Source organism: Erinaceus europaeus, chromosome 3, assembly GCF_950295315.1.
Source record: "Erinaceus europaeus chromosome 3, mEriEur2.1, whole genome shotgun sequence".
Taxonomy (NCBI): Eukaryota; Metazoa; Chordata; class Mammalia; order Eulipotyphla; family Erinaceidae; genus Erinaceus; species Erinaceus europaeus.
Window position 1 is genome coordinate 96,881,114 of NC_080164.1, and position 27,377 is coordinate 96,908,490.

A 27,377-nucleotide genomic window follows, 5' to 3' on the forward strand; every position below is an offset into this window, starting at 1 on the left:
CACTTGTGTAGCTTTCCCCCCTGCAGGTGGGGAGCCTGGGTCTTGGATCCAGGTTCTTGCACATGTCAACATAGGCAGACAGCTAGGTATACCATCACCTTGCTCCTTAAGCCTCATTTTTCTGTACTTTTGTTAGTTTTGGGTATTATTGTAGTAATCCTAAATTATCATATACTTAATCTTTCACTTTACACGTGAGAACTTACAAAAACAACTTATTCTTTAGAAAATCTTAATTGCCACCAGGGTTTATCACAAGGGTTTGTGCCTTCACCACAAGCTTCTCCTAATGGCTTTGGTAGAGACAGATAGGAATTGATAGATAGCTGCAGATAGCTGCAGCACTGCTTTACCACTCATGAAGCTTTTCCCCCCTCCAGTGGGGTCTGAGACTTTATGCATGTTAGTGTGTACCACTGATGATGACCTTGCCTCAGTAAATAACTTATCTTATGGAACACTAGAAGTGTAATAAACACTATTAAACTGGCTTCTCTACTGTGCATTATATAATTCTTACTATGCTAATGTGGATTTTTCCAGTTAACATTTTGGAATTTGAAGCAATTTTTGGAAGTTCAAATGGTATTTTCTGTTGTATCCACAGGACTGGAAGCAACCCCAAAATTAGACGCAACAAAATTTGGGGAGGACAGAATGGTGGCATTCTAGTTTATAATTCTGGTATGTTTATAGTCTCTCATGTTCTTCTCGGTGCTAATATTGTTTGAAAATATACTTCTAAATAACATAACTTAAAATTTTGCACTTATAGGTCTAGGCTGTATAGAAGATAATGAAATATTTGACAATGCAATGGCTGGAGTGTGGATTAAGACAGATAGTAATCCTACACTACGAAGAAATAAAATCCATGATGGAAGAGATGGTGGCATCTGTATATTTAATGGGGGTCGAGGTATTGTTGATTTTACATTAGTAAACAACTCAGTTTTCCATTATTCTTCTTCCATGACTTTGCCAACTAATGTTTTAAGTCAATCTCAACCTTTTTATCAAGTTTTGGGGTGACTAGGGAATTAGTGACTAGAGTTAACAGGAGATAGGTGTTTACGATATTTGTAGTTTTACCTTTATGCCAGTTGTTTATTTTCCCTTTTGTTGCCCTTTAACATTGCTGTGGTTATTGATGTCATTGTAGTTGGATAGGACAGAGAGAAATGGAGAGAGGAGGGGGAGACGGGAAGAGAAAGAAAGACACCTGCAGACCTGCTTCACTTGTGAAGCGACTCCCCTGCAGGTGGGGAGCCGGGGGCTCGAACCGGGATCCTTACACCGGTCCTTACGCTTTGCGCCATGTGTATTTAACCTGTTGTGCCACTGCCCGACTCCGGCCAATTAAGTTTTTAAGGTAGCAGAATTTGCTTCTGAACCACTTTTTATTCAAAATAACTCAATGATTGATTAGGTGTGACAAATTAAATGATCCCTGAATACATGGAAGCATCTGTAGTTAATAAGGATTGCCTTTTTATTTACAGTGTTTGTGGAATGCAGTGCCTGGCTTGGGTCACTGAGGCTAAAGTCATGGCCCTGGCCCCTTGTAAATTCATTCTGTTCATGGAGATTGGTGGGTTTTGTCACCTACAGATCAATTTATTGGAATTTATTCCTAAAAAGCCTGTCTAGCCCAGCATTATGTGGAGATATTTTACATGAAAGACTTATCACTGGTTACTTCTTTAATACTATATTCTCAAGACGAAACTATATGTATAATGATCAGCTTTATATGACGTAGTCACTAGGTGTTTTGAAAAATTAGTACTCACTGATAAATAGGTGGTGTTGGGGAAGCAGGCTATTCTAGGTATATATAATTGACTTTCTTTTGGTTTTTTCACAACTGTAACAGCCCTGCTATCATGGAACTTCCAGTTTACTGGTTAGAATGGTCACCTGTCACTTTTGGTTAAATCCTACTACAAATAACTTGCAATTAGTCTTTCCAGCTGAAAAACTGATCCTGTTAATTTTGCTATGCAGTTAATCAGAAATTAAAGGGAAACATGAGTCTGGGGAATCCCTTAATTTGGGGAAATATTTTGTTGTAGGTCTCCTTGAAGAAAATGATATTTTCAGGAATGCTCAAGCAGGTGTTCTCATCAGTACTAATAGTCATCCAGTCTTAAGGAAAAACAGAATATTTGATGGATTTGCTGCAGGTTTGTTATATTTTCTTTTTCTAATACCCAAGCATGTGAAGGGTACTGCCAAAGTAACTTTATGCCTTCCTGCTCTTGACTGATTATGTATGACAGCACCTAGTCTAAGCTCTGAACTTTCTCTCATACAATAAAGCCAAACTTAAAGCATTAGTTGAAAAAGAACAGATATAAACTTGTACAACTATAAAGGAGTACAGATAAATTCAATGCTTCTGGCTTCATTCCTCTTTTCTCTTTTAGAGAACCAGAGTCTCACTCTGGCACAAGGGAACATGTCCTTTAGCTGCTATTATCTAGCTGTACTTCTGGAACTAACCCTCTCTTAGTTTGTATCATTTATGGCATTCTTTTCACTAGCAGTAGCAAACAACAGTGATAATTGCCATGATTCAAAAATGTATTTGCAGTGTCAATACACTTTGTATATGTGCTACATTTGTTGAATATAAAGTAATACATCTACATTTATAAACTTTACTTTAGGTATCGAAATTACAAATCATGCAACTGCAACACTAGAAGGCAATCAGATTTTTAACAACCGGTTTGGAGGCCTATTTTTAGCATCTGGTGTTAATGTGACAATGAAAGGTATGTCCATGAACTATGCCATAAAGACAATCAGAAGCCATTAATTCATCAACTCGAAAGCAAACTCATAGTTGGCATTTTTACTTTTGGCTAGTGGTTTTAAAGTAATCCCATGGCTTTTATTTTAAATCTTTGTCCTCTAGATTAATTATTTTCTTTTGTTACAGATAACAAAATAATGAACAATCAAGATGCCATAGAAAAGGCTGTTAGTAGAGGTCAATGTTTATATAAAATATCAAGCTATACCAGCTATCCTATGCATGATTTCTACAGGTATCTCTCTAAATTACTTGAGTCTTAAAGGGGGAAGACAGTGGCTTTTCTAAACTGACAATACCTAGAATTTATATGGTTTTCCTTTAACATATATGCTAAGGCAGAGAAACGGCTAGGCCAGTGTAGAAAGAATAAAAATTGTCTACATTAAGTTCTATGGTCCTCTGTTGAGGATCCTAAATTTGGAGCCATAAACATGGGTTATTACTGTACTGTCAGCATCACTGAAAATGTGAATGTGAAAACTGTTTTAAAAAGTAAAGCTGGTATTGATTTTTCAAAAAATACTAACTCTGTGGGTTAATCCACAACTCAGACAAGAAATTCACTTAGGGTAATCTGTAAGCAAAGCAATGTATTGAATTTATGCTTTTGCTTTTTAGATGTCACACTTGTAACACCACAGATCGAAATGCCATATGCGTGAACTGCATTAAGAAGTGCCACCAGGGACACGATGTGGAATTTATTAGACATGATAGGTATGTAACATAATGACTATTTTACTGCTATTTTCCCCTACCCCACACCTTGCTAATTTTTGGGTTTTCATTTTGCTTTAGGTTTTTCTGTGACTGTGGTGCTGGAACATTGTCTAATCCTTGTACATTAGCTGGTGAGCCTACACATGATACAGATACACTATATGACTCTGCTCCACCTATAGAATCTAATACATTGCAGCACAACTGAATTTCTTCCCTAAAGAAAAAGTCCTGCCATTCTAACATCATAACTTAAAACATTTTTTGGAAGATTTAAAATATTTGCCCATGCTACAGGAAGAGACTATCAGAAATGGATACATGAGGTCAGTTGACACTATGAAGCTCAAGCTACCAAAAAGAAAGTGGCAATATATTGACTCAGGATCTCAAAGCTGGGTGTTTTAGCATTACTGTGTAAGACTTTTGAAGGGACAGAAGTGAAGAAAATAAGCTGCAGTTTTGTACAGATACCAACTTCTGAGAAAAGAAAAGGCTGGTGTTTTTACAACTAGCATTGAATGCAGTAGTACTCTTCAATAGACAAGCAGCTTTGTTGCTGCCTTTATGGACATGGGTACCAATTGCTTTTGTAATATGGTAAAAATGTGAGCTAGCACTTCTGCGTTTCTTTTGATTTTTTTAACATGTATTCAGATTGAGAAATATGATTTTAATGCTTTAATCTCATGTAGTTTGTTTTTAATTTCAAGCAAAATCTTATTGTACTTGAATGTGCCCTGTTTTGTTAGCACACCTAGACTTGCTGTAACTGTACTCATGTCCCAGTATGTACGTTCTTTCTATGAAAGAGAAAACACTAATCTTAAATTATATCCAGCAATGTTTCTGGTATCCTTTAAGAAAAGTTAAGACTTATTTCCTTCCTTTCCCTGTGCAGCATTCAAGAATCACCCCTAGAGTGTTTTAATGAGACTTCCTAGGAAGGGATGCACTGTAAAACAAAGTATTCTTGTAACTCAGTTTTGTGAAAGGTAAAAACTACTATGTTTTAAAAGTACACTTTAGAAAGTCTCTTCAAAACAGTCCTGTATTTGAACTCTGTTCATAGTTTTTTTTGAACAGTTTAGGCAAAACTGTTGGAGATTTAAAAGTTTCCTGCACATTAAGCTGAGACAAGTATATATCCAGCCCTATACAGTTTCATAGCTTCCCTCCCCCATTTATGTGTATTGGTGACAGTGGGTATAAACAGCCTGAAAGTGTATGCATGTACCATAACATCTAGACTTAATATATTGTGGATTCTTCAATAACCATTATGTAGAAAGTAGATAAGAATTAAAAGGGTTTAATTTCCTAGAAAGAAAATGGAAAAAAAAAATGGTCATTTTTAAAAAATAAAGTTTATTAGATCATAATGTTGTCTGAATTTACCAACTTTCTTAAAAGTCAACTCAGCCTCCAACATACTCTAACTTCTTAATCAAAGTCAACAACTTATGAATAGCATCAGCATCTACAGCAGACTTTTCACTAGCCAGGCAAACTTCCCTAAAAAGGAAGAAAGGAAAAAAAAAATGTTAGATCCCGCTTTGAATAAGGGCAACTGCATGCTGAAGTGTATCCAACTATAATTACCGAAATAGTTGCAATGACTGAGTCATCTTCTCAAACTCTCTCGCTTTCTTGTGTCCCCTTTGAATAACCTCTTCTGGAAGGTTCGCCAGCCTGGCTGCATTAAAGCCATAGCTCCTTGGACAAGCTCCCTTCATGAATTTATACAGAAAGGTAATCGTCTCCTGGCTGGGGTCTTCACATTCATTTTCTACCATGCACGCCTAAAAACGAAAAAATGTCTTGAATATCTTAGACTTTTGGTAGCAATAAAATAAGCTAGATTGTAACTATTTGCACATACCATGTGTCCTAGGCGTACTGCAACATTGTGAGAGTAATCTCCAACTAGTGAATGATAGTGGGTAGAAAACAAAGTACGGCACTTGATATTCTCTGCAAGTTCCTTAACAACTGCATTCGCTATTGCTGTCCCATCAAATGTAGCGGTACCTCTTCCTGTAAAATACAAGTAGGTATGTGTGAAGTCTAGCAAAGGGGGTCCCATTTGTTTCTGTTCTCATATAGTTTCACTATCCCTGTAATGTATATACCAACTAGAAAGTATCTCACTTGGGGTCTATGACAGTAAAGGTGAGTGCATTGATATACTATTTAAAAGAAAGGCTTCAAATGGAAATTTGAGTGTCTCACCTAATTCATCCACAAGCACCAGAGAATGTGCTGTCGCATGTTTAAGTATGCTGGCAGTTTCACTCAGTTCGACAAAAAATGTACTTTCACCTTAAAAAAAAAAAAATCACAAGTAGACATCAAATAGGTTTATTTGACTCAGATTATGACATCCTTAATGTTTTCAAATTTCTGACACATCAAAAAGCATTTGTCACTTAAACTGTGGGAAACTCAGGTAGGAAAGCACTCACCTGACATTATTCTGTCTGAAGCACCCAGCCTAGTGAACACTCTGTCAATTGGTGTGAGCCTACAGACTTCAGCAGGCACGTAGCAGCCCATCTGGGCCATGACTGCTAAAAGGCCGGCCTGTGGAGTGAGGCAAGCCTTAAATTCAGACTAATAAAACATTTATCTTCATAATCGGGGAGGGGTAAGCAGACTTTTTTTTTTTAACCATAGCTTGTGGTGGTATGGGAGGACTTTGGAGCCCAGGGAAGAGATGAACACGACTTGAATGTATAAGGTCCCAAGTTCCACCCTCAGTAACCCATATGCCAGATTCATACTCTCCTCATTGCCTAGAAGGCGGAGCAGTAAATAAAAATGTTAGGACTCTAGCATGAGGTCCTGAATTCAACCCCTGGCATCACACATGCCAGATACTCTGGTTCTTTATCATTAGCTCCCCTCACCTTTATATACATACACCAAGTAGACATCTGGCCCACAAGGAAAATAAATTTTTAAAAGTAAAAAGATTTTGCACTACCCAGGATCAAGATCTCTTGCTTATGGTGATGCCAGAGATTGAACCTGGGACCTTGGAGCCTCAGGCTCTTCTGTATAACCATTACACTTTCTCCTCAACCCAAAGTGTCACTTTCTACAAGAGAACCTGAAAGGCAGTTTACCTGTCTCATGAGTGTAGACTTGCCCCCCATATTTGGTCCAGTAACAAGCACACAGGAAGTTTGGCTATTCTCCTGCTCCTCCTCTTCACAGCCTATTAGGATGTCATTAGGAATAAAGTCATCTCCAAAAAAGGTCTTTGTGATGCAGGGATGACGTGATCCTTTAAGATCTAAGAAGGGGCGAGTGTGTTCTTCTGGAAGCAGAATTGCTGGGCGACACATAGGACCATCACCTCCTCTACTGTAGTTGGCCAGGCACAGTAAGACATCTGTCAAAAGCAAGAAGGAGCAGAATTTCATTATTTCTGATGTTTCCTGAGAAACATCAGACCCAATTTCAGCAGTGTATACTGTTAGCTTTTGAGCGATATTCTCGATATTCTCACTAACTGCAGAATACAGAAAATACTGTTAATGAATTTGTTATATGTGGCAATACCTCCATTTAAGGGAAAGCTAATAATAATGGTACAACATGCTATGTTGATCTCTTAGTATAAATCCCAGGACTAAAGGTTTAGCTCTGAACACACTGAAAAAACAGAAGTCTAGAAACAGCATAATGGTTACAAACATTCGAATTTCATGCCTGGAGGTTCCTAAGTCCCAGGTTCATCCCTAACATCACCAGAGCTAAGGCTTTTGGTGTGTGTTGGGAAAATGAATTCAATTTTGAACACGTGTTGTATTCACCACCAGGAGTTGGGCAGTAGCGCAGTGGGTTAAGCGAAGGTGGGGCAAAGCACAAGGACTGGCTTAAGGATCCCAGTTTGAGCCCCCGGCTCCCCACCTGCAGGGAAGTCGCTTCACAGGCAGTGAGGCAGGTATGCGGGTATCTATCACCTACCCCACCCGTCTTCCCCTCTTCTCTCCATTTCTGTCTTATCCAACAACAACGACATCAATAACAACTACAACAATAAAACAAGGGCAACAAAAGGGAATATTTTTTAAAAATTTTAAAGAACCAAGTTGTTCAAAGCTGGATTAAAAAGATGTTTGATTCAAATAGGTGGATGTTGCTTTATTCTGAACAGCTGTGCTCAGATCAAAAATGGTTTCACTAAACTTAAGTATTAAAACAACTAACTTTTGAACTGCAAAAGCTGGTCATGACATTTAAAGAAAATATTCATTTAGAAAAATAACATTTTAAAAGAACACCAGAACATCTCTGGCATATGACGCTGAGGACAGAATTTGGGACCCCATGTTCACAAGCTCTTTGTGCCACCTGAGGCCACAAAGCTAACAGGTGCCAATTATAAACATGGCAGGTCGTAGAAACCAATGGCAGGAGAAACGTAAAAATTCAGGGATTACTAAAGTAGAAAGTAGAGTGACAATTTATAACCAATTATGTGATGGGGCAAAAAATTAGTCTATTTTAGATCAAGTACTACAAAGCACTTATCAAATCTTTTTTGTTCAATTACTTAAAAATGAAGAAAGACGAAAGCTAGTAATTCCAGGCTAGGAACAGACTTGGCACACACCTGAGGTCCTAGTACAACCCAGAAAACCACTAGACACCTCCACTTTCACACATTCAGAGTATTCAAATAAGAAAATCCATGTTCTCAGAGAAGGAAGTTAATTGGATAGTGTGTGGGCCTTGCTGTACTTGTGACCCAAGTTCAAACTCCAGCACTTCCTGGCAGGGCCATAACCCTGTGGAGAAGCTCTAAGTTCTATATGGTGTTTCTGAGCGTTTGTAAAATGGCTCCTGTATGCCAGGTTCGAGCTCAAGGCCATCCATCCCCAATTGCACTGGAGGAAGCTTTGGTGCTATCCTGTCCCTCAACCCCAATCTCTGAAAAAGTCAACCAAGTCTTAAAGCACCAGTGACAAGAACAAAACAATTTTAAAAGCCCATATTCAAGACCAGGCTCGCAAAGATATAGTGGCCCATAAAGTGACAGTGAGTAAAGCATACCAGACTGGCATGATATGCTAGGTTCTCAGCATGATATGCTAGAATGATGTTCTAGATCCTACCATGAATTTGTCTTTATACACACACACAAACACACAAAACCACAACCACAGAAAAGGGCTCAGGTTTAAGCCCTGTCCCCATCTGCAGGGGGAATCTTCATGAACAGTGAAGCAGGGCTCCAAGTGTCTTGTCTCTCTCCCTCTCTCTCAATTTCTGATTTATCAGAATATTAAAAAAAAAAAAAACCTTTCAAGTGTGTGTGTAGTTTAGGATATGCACTAATAGGAGCTCTCCAATGGATTTAAATCTAAAAGCACAACTTTAAAACAGCATTATCATGAAAGCCTCAGTCGTTTGAAAGCTTTTTCAGAGCCTTACCCAACACTGCAATGCACTCTACAGCAGATTGCCAGTCCTTGTAATTCTTATCAAAGTTATAGAACAGCCGTCGCATACAGTCCTTCAACGATACATCTCTTCGTTCCTCCGCGTTTATGAGGTTAGCCAATTTCTTCTCAATAGTTTTGGTCCAGTATCGCTTACAGCCTTTCTTGGTGGATTTCAACTCATATTCTTCTGGCAAATTACGGGTGGTAAAATTCTCTGGAATCTCCAGCTGGTAACGGTTCCTTCCAATGCCCCAATAGACTATGGCTCTACAGCCAATGCGACTGCGCTGTTTCTCTAAGTATTCAAGGAGGCCCTGTTCATTCTCTCTAATGTCAGCAAGAGCTTGGTCATAGTCAGAGTCAAATCCTGGCTTGGGGGTTATCACTCCAGTCTTTCTAGCCCTCTCATGGTCAAAAGCTGTATCCCATCTGTTCAGTTCTGTAGTCAAGTCAGGAAAATGGCCACCAGAATTTCTTGTCTTCAAAGTAATCACTTGTTTAAGGATTTTCGACTTAAAATCAACAACTTCCTCCATTGTCCCTATAATTTTACAGGTTACTTTGAATCCTTCCAGAGCAGAAAGAAAATCAATAATCTTTTTTTTGCTGTATGTAGTTTCCTCATACATTATAGCCCTGCTATCCGGGTGATTCTGGCTCTTGAGGGGAGATCCAACATTATGAATCTTAATCAATAGCCTCTCAAGATCTGGAAGCTTCTTTAGAAGGTCTACAATCTCGGACATCTTGTCCGGCACAGCCATGAGGTCTTCAATGGCGTCTAAACGATCGTTGATAGCATATGGGCTACAGAGTGGAGCACAAAGCCACTGCTTTAGGAGTCTCTTACCAAAGGGGGTCTGACAAGTGTCAATCTTTTCAAGCAGGGTCCCTTCGGTAGAACCATTTGTTCCATTCAGAAGAATCTCCAGGTTATTTAATGTCACAGCATCTAGCACCATTCGTTGATTGGTTTTAGCAAAAAAAGTAGCAGGTCTTGTAGCACTGACCGTGTCAGAATCCAAGGGAACATATTCTTCAAAATTAGCCATTGATAAAAGTTCCTGATCTATAAGGCATTTTTTGAGGTAGAAAACACAACCGCCAAGAGCTGAGAGGGCCAATTCACTTTTCTCCCCTGGCGTCAATCCAACAGAATCAGACTCTGCAGTCATACCTTTCAGCACTTCAGGTAGTAGCACCCTGTTGTCATCATTCACACTCTCTGTAAAATATCCTTCTTCAAGCAGAGTTCTTAAAGTTTTGGCTGCATCCCAAAATTGGGAACCTGGTATTAGGCCTTCCTGAAGAGAGGCTGATAATGACCCCTTCAGGATCATCTTGGTTTCTGTTGACAGATTTCCTTTCTCAAACAAGACCTGGACAGGAGGGTAATGTGCCACTAGAGTCCTAAACCTGGAACAATGGCGATCATCTGAAAACTGCCCTACAAAAAACTTCCCCAGTGAGGTGTCAACAAAGCACACCCCATATGCTCGGGTATGGCCAGATGAGTCTTCCTTTTTTTCTTTGAGGCTAAGAAGATACTTACTGTAGTTCTCTGAGGGGTCACCTTCTAGGACACTGTAGGTCTGTGTGCCCTTGGTAATGACCCTACAGATCTCTCTCCTCACTACTCTGTCATGCTTAGATATATGTGCCATCTTTCGGCACCTTGCCTCCATCATTTCTGGGGTCTCAGTCTGTTCCACTCGTGCTACTTTATAGCCCTTCTGGACAAGGGAATCTGAGTAGCGGCCAAATGCAATCTCAGGAAAGCCAGAATGGGCCCAGTTGCCTTTCATGAATACCAGTCCTAACTCGTTGACTCCAATAAGTGCATCCATGTGATAGAGCTCATAAAACTTGCCCACTTTATAAAATATGACAAGATCAAAATTCTGGGACTTAATCTGCCACCACCTCCTCATCCCAGGAGTACATGAATTCAGAAAGTCCTCAGGCACATAGAGTGTGGATGCATCAAAGTCAGGGTGATCCAGCCGCCTCCTGTGTAGGTCTCTCCTCTTGTCTGCCTTTAGCCACTCTAAAGTTTCATGATACCAGTTAGTGGAGTGGCTATCTTCACCCGTTCCACTAGTATGAACTTGGGGTTCAGCATTTTGAGGGGCAGAGAAAGAACTCAAAGCACTCTTGGTTTCGGATGAAATGCCAGGTGTTCGCTTGGTGGCTGGGGGCACTTCCTTCCTTGAACTTTTCCTCTTGAGGGAGCCATTCCCAGTCACCATTCTCTTTCTCTTTGGAGCAGCTCTCACAGGGCTGCCCAGGCCTTCACTGTCACTACCCCCTACTCCACTGCTTGCTTCATCACTGCTTCCTTCCTTAGCATCTGGCTTGAACTCCACATCAGAGCCACCAACGTCACTCTCCGAGTCTGATATAACCCTTCGCTTTTTAGTCTGGCGACTACTTCGCCTAGATCCTTGTGCTTTAGGTTGGGCTTCTTCTTCACTTTCTACTTCCTTGTCTTCACTCTTATCTGATGTGTTGGCCGCACTTACCTGGCAAGTAAGGAAAGTACTTAAGAAACAAAGCAAAATTTGAAAAATTAGTGCTATGAAGTAAGTACCTCTTAGCTATACACTACTTTGCTCCTGATCTCATCTATAAGACAACAGAACAAAATCAAACTTAGTTACAGACTAATTACAATTAATAAATTAAAAAGGTAGTGATCCTGTTTTGTTTTACTTAAACCAACTGCTAATCCAATCCACTCAATAGTGACATCTGAAGCCAAGGTTGTGTTTCACTATTGTTCAATTGATTTTTTTTTTTTAACCAGAGCACAGGTCAACTCTGGTTTATGGTGCTGCAGGTGGTTGAACCTGGAACTTTAGAGCCTCAGGCATGAGAGTGTCTTTATATAACCATTATTTATCTACCCTAACCCTAATCAGTCTTTTTTTTTGGTGAGGGAAGGGGAAGAAAAGTGGGAGAGACAACCCCCCAGAACACTGGCCTGTTACTCAACGTTGGCACTTGAATCCAGGGCCTCACACATGCAAGATACACTGTTGGCCCACTGCCCAGGCCCTTCAATCTATATTCTAACTAATCCAAAAATCCAATACAACTGATTTAGAGCATAGAACTGAAGATTAGGGCAAGAGAGACTTTCATGCCTGAGGCTGAGAGATCCTAGATTCAATACTCTGGTTAAAACCAAGAAAAAACTTAAAGCTGGACAATTATCCCCCAGGTCCTAATCATCCCTCGATGTAAATGCTTACTATTAGCCACTGACCTTTATCATCTTGTCCTCCTTGCTATGTGCTAGAAAACAGCACCATTACAGCATGTCATCCAGCAGGACTGAATATTTAAGTAAAATAAGATGTTGGTCTGCCAAGATTCTAAATAACCTACATGAACGGAAGTGCACAGAATCGTGTAGTGTGTGTGCGCACGCGTGCCAGAGTATGTTAGTAAAGCAGCAAGCTCCTTTCGAGTGTGCAATGTTCCCTGCCTTTTCCCACCATTATCCTAGGAAAAAAAACTGACACACCTCCATCTCTTCTTCCTCCTCTGGCTCCGAGGGCTCATCACACACTGCCAGTTCCAGTCTCTTAACCTTGTCTTTACTCAAGGCTTCATCTGCACGTTGCATTGCTCTGAGTATTTCAGGTTTTGCACTGTAAAAATGACCACCTTTTTGAGCATCCTTTGATTTTGAACCTAAAAAATAATAAAATTTATATCTATAAGAACTACTGGCTAGATAGTTGCCTCAAACTTTAACAACTGTCCTAATGGATGAGGTTTTAACAATAATCCAATATAATTTAAGTAATCCATTACTTTTTTATAGAGACGATTAAGTCCACGAGGAATCTCAGGTTAAAACTACCAGTAAAACTTAAATTACCTATTTTACTTCCTTGAAGTTGCCTTGACTATCTGATCACCCAAGCTCACCTATTTAAATACTCTGAGATCATGGCCCCAAACTGGAAATGGTACATATACATCTCTGCTCTCTAAATGAAAAAGGTGTAAAAGGTGTTTAAAGACTTTTTGCTAAAGTTCTTTGGAATCTCAGAGCCTAATCCTGGGGGGAAGAGGGGGAGACCTTGCTTGTCACTGGATCCAACTCCCACTTTATATCAGAAGGTCTCAAAAAAGATATCATTGGGAGTCAGGTGGTAGTGCAGTGTGTTAAGCGCAGGTGACGCAAAGAGCAAGGATGGGCGTAAAGATCCCAGTTCGAGCCCCTGGCTCCCCACCTGCAGTGAAACAGGTCTGCAGGAGTCTATTTTTCTCTCCCCATCTTCCCCTCTTCTCTCCATTTCTCTCTGTCCTATCTAACAATGACGACAACAACAACAATAACTACAATAATAAAACAAGGGCAACAAAAGGGAATAATTTTTTTAAAATGTCATTTTAGTCAACATTATACTATAAACTAGTGAAAACAGAACCAAATTATCTTGACTCTTTGCATCCTATGTGTCAGATTGCCAGAAGGTGGCATTCTTCAGTTTGCTCTCTGCCTCAGAGGGGATCTTTTATAACCAAAAGGCATGATTCTCAAGAGTCCTGGGAAACTAACCCTTGTATGATTCCAAAACTGAATCCAACAATGTCCTGGAGCTTTTTGTCTCTCCAAGATAATGAAAGGACTAATTCATGCTGGAGTATACAGGTGCTTTATCCTGTACTCATGCTGAGTATGGCTGTGAAATCCCAGAAGTAAGGCTACACTTACTACTGACATAATGACAGCCGAGCCTGAGGAAAGTGAAGGCTCCCAAAGTCTTGATGTGGAACTGCTCGGTGAGGGTTCTGAGGGATCTCGGTCTACCCTTAAAAATGACAGCCAGCTCTATGCTATGTATATGGACTGCAGTACTTTTTTTTTTCTTGAGATAATTTTAAGAGAGGGATTCTATTTCATTTAGCCTTTTCACAACTAAATTTGGCATTTTCGTCCAAATCGTGTGTCAGTTACAGCATGATACTGCTATAACTAATTCAAAGGACAGAAATGAAAATTTTACTACAAATAACACACTGGCTAGAGACCAGTCCATTTACATGGGCATTACCCTCTTCCCTGGCTCTCACTGTAACACTCCAATATACTGGAATAAAATACACTTAATTTCACTCTTGTGAAACTTAATGCCTATGCTCAGAACCATGATTAGCCTTTTCTTTTTTCTTCCCCTCACACACAAACATTCTCTCTCAGAATGACTGTCTTACCTGTATATGGTTTTAACATCCTTTTGCTAACCCAGCCTCTTGCTGGGTTGTCATCAAAAAACTGTACATGAATTCGGGCAGACTTTCCTTTTTCTCGTATGAATGTTCCATCAAAGGGGTGGTTGTAAACCAAGCATGGCCACCAAGGGTAGCCCTCCATCTTGGCCCAAACCAAATCACCTGGTGAGAAGTCACAGGAACTACTGCTAAAAAGAAGTAACACGACTGTGTTAATCTGTGCTTATAAATGTGTTAGAGGCAGTTACATATAAATAAGCAATTTCAAAAAAGGCATCATTAAAGTTGCTTTGAATCAGGAACCCAGATGTGTGCAGTGCAGGGGATAAAGTACCAGGCTCACAAACACGAGGTCCTGGCTTGATCTCTGGCATCAGACACACCAGAAAGATGCTCTGGGAGTGGGGGGTAGGATAGGGGACCAATTCCTTTCACGTCACCTGTTAATAATATTCATGAATAAAAATTCTAGGTTGTGAGGCAATCTGGCTGCGACATCTGTCACACCATTGATCGCCAGGGTTGATTCGGCTGATCTGACTGGCTAGCCGGGTGTCCCCTTCCTCCCTCATCGTTCCATGTGCTTCCCTCCCGAAGCTGCGCACTTGGTCAAAGACAACGGCCTTCCTTGAATAGAGACAGACCGGTCTTCAGTCAGGCACTCCCCTGCTAGAACCTCCAAACAAGCTCTCAAGAATTAAAATTCTAGAATAAAAATATAATTAGATATCTCCTAAAACAAGCAATTATCATAGACTGTCTTAAGACAGTATGATGAATTTTATTTCTCATCATTCAAAAATTTGAAGCTATAGGGAGTCGCGCGGTAGCACAGCGAGTTAAGCGCACATGGTGCAAAGCGCAAGGGCAGGCATAAGGATACCAGTTCGAGCCCCCGGCTTCCCTCTTGAGGAGGTTGCTTCACAAATGGTGAAGCAGGTCTGTGGGTGTCTATCTTTCTTTCCTCCTCTCTGTCTTCCCTTCCTCTCTCCATTTCTCTGTCCTATCCAACAACGGCAACAGCTATGACAACAAAAACAACTACAAGCACAACAACAAGGGCAACAAAATGGGATAAAGGGCCTCCAAGAGCAGTGGATTCATAGTGCAGGCACTGAGCCCCAACAATAACTCTGGAGGGGAAAAAAAAAAAAACTGAAGCTATAGCAGAATACTATTAGAACAGTAATGCTAGTGGTATGTGGTTCAGGAGGTGGTGCAGTGGATAAGGCATTAAATTCTCAAGCATGAGGTCCTAAATTCAATCCCTGGCAGCACATGTAGCAGAGTGATGTCTGGTTCTCTCTCTCCCCCTTTCTGATTTATAAATACTTAAAAAAAAAAAAAAGTGGGCAGGGTAGACAGCATAATGATTATGCAAAGAGACTCTCATGCCCGAGGCTCCAAAGTCCCAGGTTCAATCCTCTGCACCACCATAAGCCAGAGCTGAGCAGAATTCCGATAAAAAAGGAAAAAAAAAAAAAAAAAGGAATGGTAGTGGCACACCTAGTTGACTGCACACAATACCATGCACAAGGACCCAGGTTCAAGCCTCCAGTCCACACCTGCAGGGGGAAACATTCACAAAGCAGTGAAGCAGGGCTACAGGTCTCTACCTCCATTTTCTCTCTCAACTTGTGTCTCCCCAAAAATAAATATTTTTTTAAAAAACTAATTTGCTTTTAAAAAGAATACTAGTGGGAAAAGGCACAGATGGACCGTTGCACATCCTCTTGCAATCGTCTAGATTACAATACAGTATATAGTGACATGATGGCACCAGACATGCTGACTATAAATTTCTTTTCTGTAGTGTTTTTTTTTTAATTATCTCATTTATTGGGTAGATAGCCAGAAATCAAGAGGGAAAGTGGTGTTATAGAGACAGAGAGACACCTGCAGCTCTGCTTCACCACTTGCAAAGTTTTCCCTCTGCAAGTGGGGACTAGGCGCTTGAACCTGGGTCCTTGTGCATTGTAACGTGCTCTCAACCAGGTGCGTCACCATCTGGCCCCCAACTAAATATCTAAGTCCCAGGGGCCAGGCAGTGGCACACCTGGTTAAGTATGCACATTATAGTGTACAAGGTTCTAGGTTCAAGCCCCTGGTGCCCCCACCAGGGGGGAAAGCTTCATGAGTGGTGAAGAAGTGCTGTAGGTGTCTCTCTGTCTCTATCTCCCCCACCTCTCAATTTCTCTCTGTATCCAATAATAATAATACTTTTTAAAAATTCTCCTACAATGAGGGATTCTTCTGTATTCTCTTCCACTTCTCCTTTCTCAGGAAACCTTCAGGATTGAATTAGGCTTTTATTTATTTATTTGTTAGAGACAGCCAGAAATCAAAAGAGGAGAGGGTGGTAGAGAGGGAGAGAGTAGTACTGCTTTACCACCTGCAGTTTTCCCTTTGCAGGTGGGGACTGGGGGCTCAAACCTGGGTCCTTGTACATGGTTGGTAACGTGTAAAATAAATTCTATTTTCATAAAAGCTAATTCAAGGCTGGGTGGCGGTGCACCTGGCTGAGCACGTTACCATGTACAAAACCCAGGTTTGAGCCCCCAGTGCTCACCTGCAAAGGGAAAACTGTGGGTAGTAAAGCAGTACTGCTCTCTCCCTCTCTACTACCCTCTCCTCTCTTGATTTCTGGCTGTCTCTAACAAATAAATAAATAAAAGCCTAATTCAGTCCTGAAGGTTTCCTGAGAAAGGAGAAGTGGAAGAGAATACAGAAGAATCCCTCATTGTAGGAGAGGCAAGAACTAATAACCCTGTTCAACTGCCATATGCTAAGACTATCTAAGCACATGTCACGGTTTTCATGATTAACTACATAAGTACAATGCAAACAAGAATCACTGAACATTTTAGAACAGTTATCAGTCATGGTCACCTTATTCAAACCCAATTATGAAATTAAAGTATTCCTTTCTTCAAAACAACAAAATTCCTGTGGGCAAGGAAGATAGCATGATGGCTATGCAAACAAGACCCTTATGTCTGCGGCTCTGAGGACCCAAGTTCAGTTCCCTACACCCCACAGTTGAGCAGTGCTCTGGTTAAAAAATTCCCAAACAGACATGATGGGCCTAGACCTCAAATAAATCCCTCTCCATTGTTACCGGTCATCTTTATCAGGAACAACAAAATAGACCCCTTTGTGAGTCCCCCAGAGGACTTTGCCCTCAACCTGGATCAACAACGGTAGAGAATGTTCCATTCTCCAAAGGGAGGATGGACAACATACTCTGCTACACCTGAGGAAGAGGGGTCCTGATATTGGGGCAGCTTGGAATGTTCCTACTCATGACCACAGAATGTGAGCTCAGATCTAGAGGGATGCAGAGGTCACATAGGCTCCTAAGCTGAATATGGGCCCCAGACCAAATCAAATCGATGGGGTTTACAGACAACAATATTTATACTCCTTTCCCATATTAGGGAGATATTCTCTTCCCTGATCCAGCTTTCTGTTCCTTTTCCAGCCATGACATCATCTCCCCAGACAATAACTTGGATCCATCTGCATATGAGATTTCAGGCTCAGTGGAAAAAAAAATATAGTATAGCCACAGGCCCTTTGGAAAATATAACTAAAATAGGCCTACTAGCTATCTACAGAATGGAGACCCAACCCCAACTCTTCATCTGCACTATTCCAGCCTTTAGGTCCATGACTGGTCAACAATTTGTTTGGCTTTGTATGTTAACTCTCGACTCCTATGCTAAAGACTTAGAAGAGGCTGTTACAGGAGAAATGCACAACAGTACCTTTTACAAGACTGACCTAACAAAGCAAAATGTGTGTCAATGAAAACATCTCCCCACAAAAGAAGTATTTGTTAACTTAAACTTTCTTATGTTAAGGCCAATATTCATTGTATCGTGTATTACTTTTTTTTTTTTTTTTAATTGGGGGGTTAGTAGTTTGCAGCTAAGTAGTTGTTCACACCTGGGTAAAATTCTTCATCTCACAGGTGTCTGCAACACACTCTCACCCCCAGCCTAGGTCCCCCCCCCACCATCATGCACCAGAACCTAAAAACCCAGCCCATCCCCAGCCTCCCCAGAGTCCTCTGCTTTGGTGCAGTACACCAAGCCCAGGCCAAAGAAGTGGTCTTTCTAGTTACACACTGACATCAAACCTTAAGTCATATGTTGGCTAAGACAGATTTTTTTCTCAAAGGGAACCAGAAGGGATATACTTCTGTCAAGATTGGTTGCCCTTCTTACAAGCAACTAAATCCCTCAAGAGACTTGGCTAAAGTTTGGCTATACACCATCGCCGTCTACTTTGAAGCCATCCCTCCTAAGTGCTTCAGCGTTGAAGTATGCAGTGAGGTTTACAAAATGTTCTTGGTTTATAAAACTGAAGACGACTCTCCTTGTCTTAAGTCAGCTGTGAAGGATAAGGACTAAGTAGTCTTACCAGTTGAAAAGGTCCAACTGGACACCATTGTTTTCACTATGCACACCTCTAAGAGGTTACAAAATCGCCGGGGTTATAGACACAGTTTAAAATAGCAGGATAAGTTTCCGGAGGCGGAGTTACGAGCAGCAGATCGCTTTCTCTCCTCTCCTCTCCTCTCCCGATCAACTAGGAATACTAAAGGAGACCACCCGGACCGAAACAAGACAGGACTGGAATGACCACGGAAACCCAGTAAATCACCCGTGAGTACAAACACAAGTGGCTGGTGACAGAGAGGAGAGAGGGGCCTAGGGAGAGATTAAGTGACTGCTAACAGTTCGACAGTTTGTCAGTGGAGACACCACCACCAGTCTGCTCCACCAACAAGGGGACAGTTGAAGGGTGGAAAGGACTCCCCAGAGACTCACCAAGTGCAACTCTGAGTCTCCAGTGCTACTACCCTCAGAATCTGGAACAGCAACAGGGAGGGACACCAGGGTACAGAGATCTAACTGGGAAACTCAGAAGACCTATACCTCGGTGGCATAGCTGAGGGGCTGTGAAAGTCTCTTTGCATAACCACTGGATTATCTCTGCCACACCCTGCTTTATCTCTTGGTCAGGAGTCAGTGATTAAGCTAAGAAGCCTATTGATAGTTTAAAAGCCCTCAGGCTCCCATAGCCTACAGGGGAAAAAAAAAAGGCTTTTACACCACTGAACTCCAACTCAGGGATTGAAAAAACTGTTAACTTATATAAAATGGTTAAAACAACAAGAAAAAATATTGGAGACTCGAACCAGGACAAGAGTCCAGCTAAAAGGCCTCCAGAGGGTGAAGCACAAAACAACGAGTTCAACATCCAAACATTAGCTAAGGAAATAATAACAGGAGTGAGTAAAGAATTTGAAACAATTGTAATCAGAAACGCAGGAACAACAAATGAGAATATGGAAGAAAATTCTAATTATCTCATGGTTATTAGAGAGCTGAAAGCTGAAATCACTGAGCTAAGAAGGCAACTAGCTGAACAAGCTAAAACAGTATCAGAGCAGGGCAACAAAATAGATGAACTCCAGAAAGCAGTAGAGGGCAGAGAGAATAGAATCAATGAGACTGAAGACAGAATTAGCAAGATTGAGGATGAATTAGAGACAACTAAAGAAGAAGTAAGAGATCTCAAAAAGAGATTAAGAGATGCTGAAAACAACAACAGAGTCCTATGGGATGACTTCAAAAGAAACAATATACGCATTATTGGCTTACCAGAGGAAGAAAGAGAAGGGGAGGAAGAAAGCATTCTCCAGGCCATAATAGCTGAAAATTTCTCTAGTCTAGACAACACCAAAGACATAAAGATTCAAGAAGTCCAGAGGGTCCCAAACAGAATTAACCCAGACCTAAAGACACCAAGACATGTCATACTTAGATTGGAAAGGAATAAGGATAAAGAAAGGATCCTCAAGGCTGCAAGAGAAAAACAAAGAGTCACCTACAAAGGAAAACCCATAAGATTAGCAGCAGACTTCTCCATACAAACACTACAGGCCAGAAGAGAATGGCAAGATATCTATCGAGTGCTCAATGAGAAAGGCTTTCAGCCAAGAATACTATATCCTGCTAGATTGTCATTCAGACTAGATGGAAGCATCAAAACCTTCTCAGACAAGCAACAGTTGAAGGAAGCAACCATCACCAAGCCTGCCCTGAAAGAAGTTCTGAAAGGTCTCCTATGAACAACCAGACCACCACAAATAGGACATATATCAAAACACTCTAAAACTCTACAAGAATGGCGTTAAAATATCTTCAATCTTTGATATCAATAAATGTCAATGGCCTGAATTCACCTATTAAAAGACACAGAGTAGGAAGATGGATCAGAAAACACAACCCAATATGTTGTCTACAGGAAACTCACCTAACACAACAAGACAAACACAGACTTAAAGTGAAAGGATGGAAAACTATCATTCAAGCCAATGGCCCACAAAAAAGGGCAGGAACAGCTATTCTCATATCTGACATGATAGACTTTAAAATAGATAAGATTAAAAAAGATAGGAATGGACACTACTTAATGCTCAGAGGATCAGTCAATCAAGAGGACTTAACAATTATTAATATCTATGCACCCAATGAGAAGCCATCTAAATATATCAAACTTCTATTGAAAGAGCTACAGCAATATATTAACAGTAACACAATCATAGTAGGGGACTTCAACACCCCACTCTCTCAACTTGACAGATCATCCAGGCAGAAAATCAGTAAAGACATAAGGGAGCTAAATGAAGAGATAGATAAACTAGAACTATTGGACATTTTCAGAGTCATTCATCCCAAGAAACTGGAATACACATTTTACTCAAATCCACATGGATCATTCTCAAGGATAGACCATATGTTAGGCCACAAAGACAGCATCAGCCAATTCAAGAGCATTGAAATCATCCCAAGCATCTTCTCAGACCACAGTGGAATTAAACTAACACTTAACAATCAACAAAAGATTAGTAACAGTCCCAAAATGTGGAAGCTCAACAGTACACTTCTTAACAACTTCTGGGTCAAAGAGGAAATCAAGGAAGAAATCAAAATGTTTCGAGAGTTCAATGAAAATGAAGACACAAGCTATCAAAATATTTGGGACACAGCTAAAGCAGTCCTAAGAGGGAAGTTCATAGCTATACAAGCACACATTAGGAAACAAGAAAAGGCACAAATAAACAGCCTGACTGCACATCTTAAAGACCTAGAAGAAGAACAACAAAGGAATCCTAAAGCAACCAGAAGGACAGAAATTACTAAACTTAGGGCAGAAATAAATAACATTGAGAATAGGAAAACCATACAAAAGATCAATGAAAGTAAATGTTGGTTCTTCGAAAGAGTAAACAAAATCGACAAACCTTTAGCCAGACTCACAAAACAAAAAAGGGAGAAGACCCAAATAAATCGGATAGTAAATGAAAAAGGAGAAATCACAACAGACACTGCAGAAATTCAACATATCATGCGAGGCTTCTATGAACAACTATATGCCACCAAGCTAGAGAACCTGGAAGAAATGAATGATTTCCTAGATACCTACCAACTTCCAAAACTAAGTCAAGAGGAAGTGGATAACATGAACAGGCCCATCACAGCTAGAATAAACCTAACCAAAGAAGTGAAAGACTTGTATACTGAAAATTATGAGTCACTACTCAAAGAAATTGAAAAAGACACAAAGAAGTGGAAAGATATTCCATGTTCATGGGTTGGAAGAATTAACATCATCAAAATGAATATATTACCCAGAGCGATCTACAAATTTAATGCTATCCCCATCAAGATCCCAAGCACATTTTTTAGGAGAATAGAAAAAATGCTACAAATGTTTATCTGGAACCAGAAAAGACCTAGAATTGCCAAAACAATCTTGAGAAAAAAGAACAGAACCGGAGGCATCACACTGCCAGATCTCAAACTGTATTATAGGGCCATTGTCATCAAAACTGCTTGGTACTGGAACATGAACAGACACACTGACCAGTGGAATAGAATTGAGAGCCCAGAAATGAGACCCCACACGTATGGACATCTAATCTTTGACAAAGGGGCCCAGAATATTATATGGGGGAAGCAGAGTCTCTTCAACAAATGGTGTTGGAAACAATGGGTTGAAACATGCAGAAGAATGAAACTGAATCACTGTATTTCACCAAATACAAAAGTAAATTCCAAGTGGATCAAGGACTTGGATGTTAGACCAGAAACTATCAGATACTTAGAGGAAAATATTGGCAGAACTTTTTTCCGCATAAATTTTAAAGACATTTTCAATGAAACGAATCCAATTACAAGGAAGACTAAGGCAAGTATAAACCTATGGGACTACATCAAATTAAAAAGCTTCTTCACAGCAAAAGAAACCACTACCCAAATCAAGAGACCCCTCACAGAATGGGAGAAGATCTTTACATGCCATACATCAGATAAGAGTTTAATAACCAACATATATAAAGAGCTTGCCAGACTCAACAACAAGACAACAAATAACCCCATCCAAAAATGGGGGGAGGACTTGGACAGAATATTCACCACAGAAGAGATCCAAAAGGCCGAGAAACACATGAAAAAATGCTCCAAGTCTCTGATTGTCAGAGAAATGCAAATCAAGACAACAATGAGATATCACTTCACTCCTGTGAGAATATCACACATCAGAAAAGGTAACAGCAGCAAATGCTGGAGAGGATGTGGGGTCAAAGGAACCCTCCTGCACTGCTGGTGGGAATGTCAATTGGTCCAACCTCTGTGGAGAACAGTCTGGAGAACTCTCACAAGGCTAGAAATGGACCTACCCTATGACCCTGCAATTCCCCTTCTGGGGATATATCCTAAGGAACCCAACACATCCATCCAAAAAGATCTGTGTACACATATGTTCTTGGCAGCACAATTTGTAATAGCCAAAACCTGGAAGCAACCCAGGTGTCCAACAACAGATGAGTGGCTGAGCAAGTTGTGGTATATATACACAATGGAATACTACTCAGCTGTAAAAAATGGTGACTTCACCGTTTTCAGCCGATCTTGGATGGACCTTGAAAAAATCATGTTGAGTGAAATAAGTCAGAAACAGAAAGATGAATACGGGATGATCTCACTCTCAGGCCGAAGTTGAAAAACAAGATTAGAAAAGAAAACACAAGTCGAACCTGAAATGGAATTGGAGTATTACACCAAAGTAAAAGACTCTGGGGTGGGTGGGTGGGTGGGTGGGAAGAATACAGATCCATGAAAAATGATGAATGAAATAGTGGGGGTTGTATTGTTAAATGGGAATCTGGGGAATGTTATGCATGTAAAAAAAAAAAAAAAAAAAGAAGTAGAAACACAAAGCAGAAATTGACTGAGTTTGGAGTATGGCACCAAAGTAAGAAAGCAGAAGTACACTAGAGTTTGCAGTGAGTACCTCCCTAATACTTCCTCTCCACTTTTCCAAGCTTTGGGTCCATGATTGCTCAACAATTTGTTTGGCTTTGTATGTTAACTCTCTTTTCAGTCACCAGGTTCCAGGTGTCATCAGGATGCCGGCCAGACTTCCCTGGATTGAAGACCCCACCAATGTGTCCTGGAGCTCAGCTTCCCCAGAGACCCACCCTACTAGGGAGAGAGAGAGACAGGCTGGGAGTATGGACCCACCAGTCAACGCCCATGTTCAGCGGGGAAGCAATTACAGAAGCCAGACCTTCTACCTTCTGCAATCCACAATGACCCTGGGTCCATGCTCCCAGAGGGATAGAGAGTGGGAAAGCTATCGGGGGAGGGGGTGGGATATGGAGATTGGGTGGTGGGAATTGTGTGGAGTTGTACCCCTCCTACCCTATGGTTTTGTTAATTAATCCTTTCTTAAATAAAATAAAATAAAAAAAAGAAGCCAGAGCTGAGCAGTGCTCTGGTAAAAAATAAATAAAATAAAATAAAAAATAATAAAAAAAAAGAAGCCAGAGCTGAGCAGTGCTCTGGTAAAAAATAAATAAATAAAATAAAATAAAATAAAATAAAAAAGAAGCCAGAGCTGAGCAGTGCTCTGGTAAAAAATAAATAAATAAAATTAAAAAAAAAGAAAAAAAAAAGAAGCCAGAGCTGAGCAGTGCTCTGGTAAAAAATAAATAAATAAAATAAAATAAATAAAATAAAAAAAAGAAGCCAGAGCTGAGCAGTGCTCTGGTAAAAAATAAATAAATAAAATAAAAAAATAAAAATAGCAGGATAAATCAAATGGATCTGCAGTTTTGCCTGGAATAAGAAAACAAGACACAGGAATCCGAGTTGTCTTGGGGACTGCCAGTTAGAAAAACTAAACGATTAGATCAGAATTCTTATGTATGAAAATATAAGATGACCCTATCTGCCTCTGAACTTTCTTTCTACCCTCAGTTAAGTAAAACTCAAATTTCTGACTGAGAGCCCCCAAAATATGGGGAAAAAATTCTTCTATCAGCTAGGTGGTGAAGCACTACATTGAGCACACTTGTTATAATGCACAAGGACCAGGGTTCAAGCTCCCAGTCCCCACCCGGAGGAGAAAAGTTTTGAAACCAGTGAAGCAGTGCTGCAGAGAGGGTGTGTGTGTGTCTATGTCCCTTTCCCTATCTCTCCCTTGTCTCTCAATTTGTTTGAAACCCATGAAGCAGTGCTGCAGGGGGTGAGTGCGTGTGTGTGTCCCTTTCCATATCTCTCCCTTGCCCCTCAATTTCTGCCTCTATCCAATAACTGTTTTTATTATGTATCAATTGGGCGGGCAAGATGGCTCCCTGAAATAATGCACCTGCTTTGCCATCTACACGGTCCAGATTCCATTCCCCATCCCACTGAAGGAAGCTTTGATGCTGTGGGGTCTCGGTCAGTCTGTCTGTCTGTCTAAAAAAGCTGGCCTGGAGTGAAGCCCCAGCGGTGGACTAGCGCAACAACAGATTTTACACCTATTACTGTATTATGTAATAGTACTGTTTCAACAAAAGTAAATTCTAGTTTTTGCTTTTCAAGATTTATTAGAGAAAAAAGGAGACAGAGAAACTGAACATCACTCCGGCGCATGGGATGCCAGCCAGGGGTTGAACTCAGGCCCCCATTTTGCTTTAAAAAGCACACTATTTTTAAATTTTTCTTTTAATATATAACCTTAATGTTATCTCAAGGTTTATAATCAACATTTTGGCAATCATTAAGTACCAGAACAATACCAGAATTTTTTTTATATATAATCAAATAAACTTCTTTCTTTTTTAATTACTTTATTGTTAATTTTTTTTAACCAGAGCACTGCTCAACTCTGGTTTATGGTAGTGCAGGGGAATGAACCTGGGACATTGGTATCTCAGGCATGCAGATTTTTCATAACCATTATGCTGTCTCCCCTGTCCTTCCTTTTTTTTAATTCATAAGAAAGATAGGAGAGAAAGAGCCAGCCATCACTCTGGTACATGTGCTGCCAGGAATCAAACTCAGGACCTCATGCTTGAGAGTCTAGTTGCCTTAGCCACTGTGCCACCTCCCAGACCACGCTTAATTTATTTTTTATTTTGATAGGATAGAGAAACTGGGGGGGGGCGGGGACAGATACCTGCACCACTGCTTCATTGCTGGTGAAGCTTTCCCCACAGATGGGGACTGGGAGCTTGAACCCAGGTCCTTGCACATGGTAATGTGTACATTCAACCTAGGGTGCCACCCTGGCTTTTGTTTTTCATGTCACAAGGGTTACCACTTGGGCTTGGTGCCTACAAAGATCCACAGTTTCTGGCAGTCTTCTCCCCCACTCCCTTTTCTTTCTTTTAGATAAAGAGTGAGAGACAGAGGAAACACACCTGAAGCACTGCTCCATACCTGTGAAGCATCCCCCTGGCAAGTGGGCGGGGTACCATGTATCACTAACCTAACCCCTGAAATTTCTCTATGTACAATAAAAAATAAACAATTTGTCCTATAAAATTTGTGCTCATAGGGGCGGTGAGATATGGTAAGAGAACTTAGTGGTTATTTAAGACTTTCATGAGTGAAAGCCTAGATTTAATCCCAGCACAGCCATAAACCAGAGGTGAGAACAGGAGTAGACAGCATAATGGTTACGCAGAGACTTTCATGCCTGAGGCTCCAAAGTCCCTCTGGTTCAATCAATCCCCCCACACCACCATAAGCCAGAGCTGATAGGTGCTCTGGCTTTAAAAAAAAAGTTAAAATAAATAAATAAACCAGAGCCGAGTAGTGCTCTGGGGAAGAAAAAAACAAAAAACTGGTAAACAAACACTACTAAATCATCATAGATGTGAAGAGACACTGTCAGTGTTTGTACCTCCCTCAAGGTGAACTATCTTCCCTTACCCTCAAAAGAACTAAACTCCATATTGAGAAAAAAGAACCAGAGCAACTATCTGTCACCTGTAGCCATATACCCCACTTTTTCTCTTCAGATGACACATCACTAGGTTTAGGGTGACCACAGAAATTATCATCCAAACTGTATCAGTATCAGAAACCAAGGGGGTCTTTGGAAGGCCACTAACCCCTTGCCTTGGAAGTGAGAGAAACCAAAGCTGTCATCAGAATGAACACCGAAGTCCAGAATCCCCCCCCACATGCCAAGGTGGCATGGAATCTTTATGCTAAAGGCCAACTAAGGCCCAAAGGATTTAGGGAGAGCTTTTATACCTGCAGGTGGCACAACCCACTACCTAAATTAAGATATTAAGTTAGGGGGAAAGAAAGATATTGTTAGAAGAGTTTATATGGTTTTAGGGTAAAAACTGTCTTAGAAATTACAAGTTTCGCTTTTTTGGGGGGAGGGGAAACTAAAACTAGAATAATTTAGGATCTAGAATGTGGTGCACTGGATAAAGCACTGGACTCTCAAGCATTATGTCCTGAGTTCAACTCTAGGCAGCACATCTTCCAAAGTGATGTCTGGTTTTTCTTCTCCTCTCTAAATTACTAAAATCCTTAAAAAAAAAAAAAAAAAAGAGTCGGGCAGTAGCGCAGAGGGTTAAGGGCACATGGCATGAAGCACAAGGACTGGCATAAGGATCCCAGTTCGAGGCCCCGGCTCCCCACCTGCAAGGGAGTCGCTTCACAGGTGGTGAAGCAGGTCTGCAGGTGTCTCTTTCTCTCCCCATCTTCCCCTCCTCTCTCCATTTCTCTGTCCTATCTAACAACGACAACATCAATAACAAC

The 27,377-nt window shown here is 40.7% G+C and overlaps 2 protein-coding genes across 3 annotated transcripts in view; one reads left to right on the forward strand and one right to left on the reverse strand.

Annotated features, from left to right (window-relative positions):
• The window catches only part of FBXO11 (F-box protein 11), an 83,243-nt gene extending 78,317 nt beyond the window's left edge, over positions 1-4,926 (forward strand). Inside the window, exons 17-23 of the mRNA XM_007537021.3 lie at positions 608-684; positions 776-919; positions 2,076-2,186; positions 2,673-2,780; positions 2,948-3,056; positions 3,443-3,541; positions 3,623-4,926. Of these exons, the coding sequence (XP_007537083.2) occupies positions 608-684; positions 776-919; positions 2,076-2,186; positions 2,673-2,780; positions 2,948-3,056; positions 3,443-3,541; positions 3,623-3,752 (778 nt within the window). The 3' untranslated portion in view covers positions 3,753-4,926. The remainder of the gene's footprint in view (positions 1-607; positions 685-775; positions 920-2,075; positions 2,187-2,672; positions 2,781-2,947; positions 3,057-3,442; positions 3,542-3,622) is intronic.
• The window catches only part of MSH6 (mutS homolog 6), a 29,879-nt gene continuing 7,394 nt past the window's right edge, over positions 4,893-27,377 (reverse strand). Inside the window, exons 2-10 of one of the 2 annotated variants that reach the window (XM_016194274.2) lie at positions 14,233-14,435; positions 12,530-12,699; positions 8,990-11,522; positions 6,673-6,941; positions 6,010-6,127; positions 5,777-5,866; positions 5,427-5,581; positions 5,147-5,346; positions 4,893-5,059 (exon numbers count right to left, since the gene is read on the reverse strand). In XM_016194274.2, coding sequence (XP_016049760.1) covers positions 4,963-5,059; positions 5,147-5,346; positions 5,427-5,581; positions 5,777-5,866; positions 6,010-6,127; positions 6,673-6,941; positions 8,990-11,522; positions 12,530-12,699; positions 14,233-14,435 — 3,835 coding nt within the window. In that variant the 3' untranslated portion in view covers positions 4,893-4,962. Of the gene's footprint in view, positions 5,060-5,146; positions 5,347-5,426; positions 5,582-5,776; positions 5,867-6,009; positions 6,128-6,672; positions 6,942-8,989; positions 11,523-12,529; positions 12,700-14,232; positions 14,439-27,377 lie in introns of both variants that reach the window. The other variant, XM_007537023.3, reaches the window with a different exon arrangement.